The following is a 7416-nucleotide window of genomic DNA, read 5'->3' on the forward strand; positions in this document are numbered from 1 at the left end:
TTCCTTTTTATATGTACTGTATGTGTCAAATCATAGCTGTTTGTTGCACAAATTACAAAGACCTTGAGAGGGAAGTAGAAATCTTTGACTAGTTGGAGGCTGGAAATTTCACAAGCCTTTAGAATTCCTCATCAAGGTTTCTTCTCATGTCAAGACAGTGTAAATGGGTAAGAATGATAAATTTAGCAAGTATTCCTCTCATCCCTGATAATGGTGCATGAATTATAACATTCCAGTTATGCTTATATAACTCTAATCTTGCTGTGTCTCTGGCCACCAGAAGCCAACATGAAGAACAACAACAGCATTTCCAGAAAAAAAAAATACTTAAGCTTTAACAAGTCTTAAATGTGGAGCTGTCCAACATGCAACCCAAGGACCTTATATGGTTCTTCCATCTTTGTTATGATTGACAGAGACTCTGGAGTTGCCCATCCCTGGAAAAATACAGTTAATACATGTAGACTCATGCTACACAAAGCACAGCTAAACTAAGGTGTTTGGCTCCCAGACATTTAGTTTTGTTAAAATAACTGAAAAATAAAGTTTTGTTTGAAGCCACAAATGGACTTTAGACCACTTTTGGTTTGGACCCAAAGGGGAGTGTAACCTGGGTTGAAAAACTGCTCCCCTCAACCAAATTGCTCCCCTCTATTTTAGGGGAGAGGAAATTCCGGACTGCAAAATACACGTTCAGGAGGAACAAACAGGACCAGAAAGAAAATATCTTGTGGGAAGCTGATGCAGACACCTGATGGATTGCACTGCCTCCTTGTTGCTTTTTTTAAAATGAAACTGTAAGCTAATACAGTGGTTCCCAACCTTGGGTAAACTTGGTGTTCTTGGACTGCAACTCTGACAAGCCTTCGCTACCAGCTGTGCTGGCTGGGGTTTTTGGAAGCTGTGGTCTGAGAACATCTGAGTTAGCCAAGGTTGAGAACCACTGATCTAATACATAACTTTCCCCTCTGCTGCCACTGGTCCCCTGAAAGTATTTCAGATACAAACACCTTCGATGTTGAACTTATTGCATGCTTTCTCCCTGCCCCTGTCTCTTTTTCCCTTTTATGTATCTAAATGTTTGTTCATTTGTTTATCTTCCTATGTAGCTGGAGGATAAGTGCAACTGCAGCATTAAAGCATCCTTGGCTATCTGACCAAAAACTCCATAAAAGACTCCAGGCTAAGGTCTGTAGATTTGAATAGAATTGTTCTTTCTGCTTCTCCTCCTAAATCGATCCTAGGGGCTGCCTAGCTAGCACCAGTATTTCAAAGCTCTTCGTGTATGTGTGTTGCCTGCTCCTGTGTGGAAATGTCAAAAGTAACACTGAGTGTAAAGCTCTTCAAACCCAGGTGTAAGAAACACACAGTCTGCTATGGACAGTATCCTGATCCATTTCCTGTGTACACAGTGGCAAAGATGGAAGTACATAATGGCAAAGTATAGCGGGGCAGGATACAAATCTAAGGGATGGATGGATGGATGGATGGATGGATGGATGGATGGATGGATGGATGGATGGATGGATGGATGGATGGATGGATGGATGGATGGATGGATCGTTGCCTACTTGGTTGTGCAAGCAGGCAGGGTACCAGCCTTCCAGTTGCTTTCCCGTTTCCACCCACATGCACTGGTAAACTGAACAGGATGCTGGCTTATAAAATTTGAGACTGAAACCAGGAAGTGTTCTGCCTGTGTTCTAACAGAAGCTAAAACTCAGCTCTAGCTGAGAACCTGTATTTACTTAGCCCTGCTTTGTTCCTCTGAGCTATGGTTATGATGGGAGGATACATTATCCCCAAAAGGTTTCATAGGAAACTTGTCTTTGGCTTTGATGAGGCCTACAGTCTTCTGTATCTGAAGATATGAACATCATCCTTCAACATAACAATAAGTAAATAATACATACATACATACATACATACATACATACATACATACATACATACATACATACATACATACATACATACATACATACATACATACATACATACATACATACATACATATTGTATAATATAGAAAGCTCTGCATAACAAAGCTTGCTCATGCATGTTCCCAATTTTCATGACCACCCCCACAAAGAGAAAGAATTGCACTAATTGTGATGGTGGTCCCCCACATCCACACGGCCCCATCATCTGACATAGACATGGAGAAAAGAGATGCACCCATTTCTCTAACACATAACCAACCATGTTTTAAGATAGATACATATTTTCTCTTGTTACAACATTGTCCCTCCAGACATAAGAATCTTTCAATATTATGTGCTCAGTCATTAAATATATAGTTGAAGGCTATGCCATTTCTCAAATGGCCAGCTACAAAGCAGTAGTAGTGGTAGTAGGAGTAGGAGTAACAACAACAACAACAACAACAACAATAGCCAAATGTAGATAGAGGTAAGCTTAGAATAAGTAGGCAGTCATTTCCTCTTAAAGTGCACTGCTTCCAGATAAGGAATTATGGTCTTGTGTAGTGAAGCCCAATGGTAATCTGTTTCCTTGTCCAGGCATGTAACCCCTTGATTTGAATCCTAAGCAGAAAATACAGAATGATGGAACAGAGTGCCCACCTAAGCAGAATCACAGAGCAACAATGCTTGCTTGCTGTTTTGAATGTGGATTTGGATTCTGAGCCAAGCCTTTTCTTATGATGCTGCCTTTTTATCTCCCACACTCTTGCAGAGGGCGGCTAAAGGTTCCCCTGGATCTCCAGGACCTGCAGCTCCATAACCTCTCTCCGAAAAAAAAAAGGTTAGTGTCAAGTTCTACACAATGAGGGAAAAGACTACAGTACAGCACTTGCTAGCTGGAGATATTTTGGGAGTTATAGTCCAAAGACGTCCTCTGCTATCTCTGGATTTACAACCATTTTTAGAGCATGTAGTGACAAGATTGCACTAGTGTGCGCATTCTGCATAGTGTGGAAGCCACTTCAAGTTACTCCAGGTTAAAGAACAGAGAGAATTCCATTTGTTTGTTTTGCATAAGAACTTTTTCTTTTTTTAAAAAAAAATTGATCTGGCTTTCAATCTTACCAAACCTTTAGGCTAGTGGTTCTGAACCTTGGGTCTCCAAGTGTTCTTGGACTACAACTCCCTGAAATCCTGGCCAGCACAGCTAGTGGTGAAAGCTTCTGGGAGTTTTAGTCCAAGAACATCTGGGGATCCGAGGTTGGGAACCACTGCTTCGGGCCATTTCATTAGCAAAGGTTCCTTCGGTGGTTTTCCCACTCAGAATGACACAGCTTACTTTTGATTTGAGGGCAGAAATGTATATTCCGGAAACATTTGGTGGTATGGTCTCATAAGTGACTATTGCATCCAGTCTTGTACAGCCTGTTTTGAGACTGTGGTGGAAACTGAAAGGGTATTTTTCTTTGTCTTTAAATAAAGCACCATGGGAACTAGTTCAGAGGGCTCAAGAGAATATGCACAGAAGGCTGCTTCTGGATTTTGCAAAGGCTGAGAATGCTCGCATTATCATAACCACTTCTTGTTGTTTTCAAATTCCCTCAATATTAACTCTGAGACCAAAGATATAATATATGCCACTTTTTGTTTTGAGTGCTAATTTTGAACAATGGTTCAGTCCATGTGGTAAAATATAGTTTGCATGGTGGCAGGGTTACAAATATAAGTGGGTGGTTTGTGACTCAAGCATAAAGACAGTTCTGCAAAACTTCAAGATTCTGGGTTTATAATGGGTTCCTGTTAGTTGCATCACACGTCTCTGTGTCTAAGCCACCAAAACCACATTGTTCCTAACCACTTCAACCATGTCTTGAATCAAATTTGTGGGAAGACATACTGGCCTTATCCAGACAGGAATAAGTCAGTAATCCTTACTTCAAATTTACTACTTCTTTAGTATAACTAGAAGAGCAACCCCATGGAGGGGAGGGAGATCTTTTGGCAGGCTACCACAACTTCCTAAGCCCTGTCAGTTTCCTGCAACCAGAGTGGGATGAATTAAATATTATTTACTCACTACTTTTCTGCTGTTGTTCTTGTAGTCAATGAGAAGGAATTACTCATGGCAGTCTCTGACTCCATTAAGAAGTATGTTAGGGAAACAAAGTAGACTCAGGATCCTGCTGAACACACTTGACATATCCTGTTCTCCTTCCCATGCTACATATAATTTGGAAAACTTAAGATTAGAACTCACAGCATGGCTGGGGGATTCTGGGGGTTACAGCATTAAAAGGTAACATTTCCAAGCACCGATACTGCTGGCAGAGCATTGCCAAGTCAGATATCAATTCCAACAAAACTTTCCTCACGTCTACTGGTACTGCTCCAGCAAGTAAGCATTGTCTTCACCAGCAACTCTCCAGTGCTGGACAGGAACTTCTTGTGCATCGTGTAGCCCCTCAGTTGGCCTTTGGACAGTTTCAGTATTGTATTTTAAGGAAATACACTTGTGCCTAAGTGCTTGCTGGATCATGCAGTGGTTTAGGCACTAGGCTGGGGACCCACGGTTTGGCAGTTCAATCCCCCATTTTATCTCCTAGGGGAAGAGCCAGCCTGTGTAGCCTCGGGAAAAACTGCACCATCCCAGGATGCCCCCAGAAAGAAGGGAATAGTAAACCACTTCTGAGTACTCTCTACCTGGAAAGGATTGTCATAGATCAGAATGGACTTGATGCCATGCTATTATTATTATTATTATTATTGTTATTGTTATTGTTATTGTTATTGTTATTGTTATTGTTATTGTTATTATTATTATTATTATTATTGTTGTTGTTGTTGTTGTTGTTGTTGTTGTTTTGTTTTTTGTTTTGTTTTGTTTTGTTTTGTTTTGTTTTGTTTTGTTTTGTTTTGTTTTGTTGTTTTGTTGTTTTATTTTTATTTTTATTTTTATTTTTATTGTGCTAGTTTAAGGTATCCAAATGCTACAAGAGGGCAATGCTTTCCTCAGAGCTCACCAGTACGATTAGGAATAGGACTTCCAGAATTTCAGGACTTCCAGTCCCAAAATTCACCCTGAATCCCTCAGGGAGAATTATGGGACTAAAAGTGCCCCAAACCAGAAGGCGTTAGAGCAGCTCTGTTTATCTCCATGCTGTTCCTGCTCTGCGTCTTCTTCAAACAGTAAGAAAAATATCTACTGTACAGTGGGAGTCCCAGGGATCTCTGTGATTTTCAAAGGTCCATGGGAGATGGACTGCCTCTATGCATATCCTCGAATTTTGAAAGTTCCAACCCCCCAAAAAACCATAAACAACTCTTTTCCAGGTTGGTTGTGAAATATAGAGCAGGCTGAACATGTTGAGCAGGTGCAAATAGTTTTACAGTTTGTAATAGCTCTACGACAAAGTGCAGAATGTATAAAGGACATTTATTTAGATCAGTGGTTCTTAACCTTTTTGAAAGAAACGCCCCCTTGAGCCATTGAGGAAGTTATCATCGCCCCCCTCCCCGCGGTGATGATATCTTTCTTATTTATTTATTTATTTATTTATTTATTTATTTATTTATTTATTTATTTATGACACTTAAATCCAATGACCCCTGAAAACAAAATTCAATTCCAAGAAAATGAAATGCCCCCCAAAAGTAACATTTTATATTTAGTTGCAAGTGAATTTAAAGACGCAAAAAGAAATATAAAAAGGGCATAAAACAAACCGCAATGCAGGAACTAAAAATTTCAAGACGAAAACTCTGAAACTAAATTAAGACTGGAGGAAAATATATATTCATGCACACTGTAAAAAGGCTGCAGCCATCTTCACAGGTTTGGCTTACTCCAGCGCCCCCCTACCGCCCCCCTTCTGCTCCAGCGCCCCCACACCGCCCCTTTTCGTTCTACCGCCCCCCTGAAAAATGAAATCGCCCCCTGGGGGGCATTATCGCCCACGTTAAGAACCACTGATTTAGATGGAAGGTTGTTCAGACTGCACAGTGCTATATCTAAAACAGATTTCAGGTTGCATATAGAGCCATGGAAGGAGAGAAACTAGCTGCCCCCTGACTATTAAATTTTTCCAAAAATCAGCTCATGTGGCCCCAGATACTGACACCAAGCCTATTTGCTGCTCATCTTCCACATGTTGGGTGTGTTTGTGTGTCAATTTGGGGGGTCTGAGACATTCACTCTGAGATCAAGTCCTGTTTGTTGCAAGTACCTCTGGTGTGGTCACAAGCAAAGTTCTACAATAGTTACTTCTACTTTGGACTGATTACAGTTTATATTTCGTCATTCTCTTCCAGACAAATTCTGGTTGATTTTAGCTATGATTTATGGAAACAAACTGTCATTAAGGAAAGTGGTTTGTTCTCACTAACCACAATCAGGACTAACAACAGCATACGGTTATTCCTGAATATAGTTAGCAATAACAAGCCATTTCCTTAATGACACTTTGGAGCTCATGAAATGCTCTAAAATGGGAGTGGAAGTTTCCAATCTGCCTCGGCCAGAGGTGACATTGGGCTTATTTGTCTTCATAACAAATTATGACCAGATTACTTAGTGGAGTGAAAAAATTCCAACATATCTCACCCACTCCGGCCGCACTGCACTGGCTGCCCATCCATTTCCGCATCAACTTCAAAGTGATGATGCTTACGTACAAAGCCCTAAACGGTTTAGGGCCTCGATACTTGGCGGAACGCCTTCTCCCACCAAGGTCTACCGTGCGAGCCAGGAGGTGAGGCTGAGGAGCCTAACGCCGAGAGAGGCCCGGAAGGAAAAGACAAGAAATCGGGCCTTCTCCGCGGTGGCTCCTCGCCTCTGGAACAACTTACCTCCTGAGATTCTCATGGCCCCCTCGCTGGGTATCTTTAAGAATCAATTAAAACATGGCTGTTTCGGCAGGCCTTCCCATCAGATAATCCCTGACACCCCTTAACACCTTCTTTCCTCTCTTATTGTTCCTCCCACCTTGTGTAATGTCTTACCACTTAATAATTGTTTCGTATATTAATTTTATTGTATTATTTATGTTGTTAGCCGCCTAGAGTGGTCCTGACCTGACCAGATAGGCGGGATATAAATTAAATAAATAAATAAATAAATAAATAAATAAATAAATAAATAAATAAATAAATAAATAAATGGTAGTTTAGCATTTAACTGCAGCAGCTGCAGTTTCTACAAGAAGTTCAGGCTAAAAGAGACTGCTGCAAAATAGAACTGTGGATTTAATCAATTTCTGATCTCTTTTTTATTACAGAGAAAGTTGCTATGCGGTCACTGCTGCTACAACATCTGGAAATACAAATCAAAAGTTCTGGTGCTTTCACACACACACACACATACATACACACACACAAACACACACACCTTATTCCCTTTGAAAACTTTGAGGCTTTTACAAAGTGGACCAATACCACTTGAGCTGCCGGTTTGGGTTCCAGCTGTACGGAGCGGCTTTCCTCCCCTGCTCTCTAT

General features: G+C 40.8%; 1 protein-coding gene across 2 annotated transcripts in view; it reads left to right on the plus strand.

Annotated features, from left to right (window-relative positions):
- Positions 1–7406, plus strand: part of MYLK4 (myosin light chain kinase family member 4) — a 120093-nt gene extending 112687 nt beyond the window's left edge. For both annotated transcript variants that reach the window (XM_078393408.1, XM_078393407.1), the window contains 3 exons: positions 1110–1188; positions 2698–2763; positions 7197–7406. In XM_078393408.1, the coding sequence (XP_078249534.1) occupies positions 1110–1188; positions 2698–2745 (127 nt within the window). In that variant the 3' untranslated portion in view covers positions 2746–2763; positions 7197–7406. The remainder of the gene's footprint in view (positions 1–1109; positions 1189–2697; positions 2764–7196) is intronic.
- The last annotated feature ends 10 nt before the right edge of the window (positions 7407–7416 follow it).

The sequence above is a fragment of the Pogona vitticeps genome, chromosome 4, assembly GCF_051106095.1.
Source record: "Pogona vitticeps strain Pit_001003342236 chromosome 4, PviZW2.1, whole genome shotgun sequence".
Taxonomy (NCBI): Eukaryota; Metazoa; Chordata; class Lepidosauria; order Squamata; family Agamidae; genus Pogona; species Pogona vitticeps.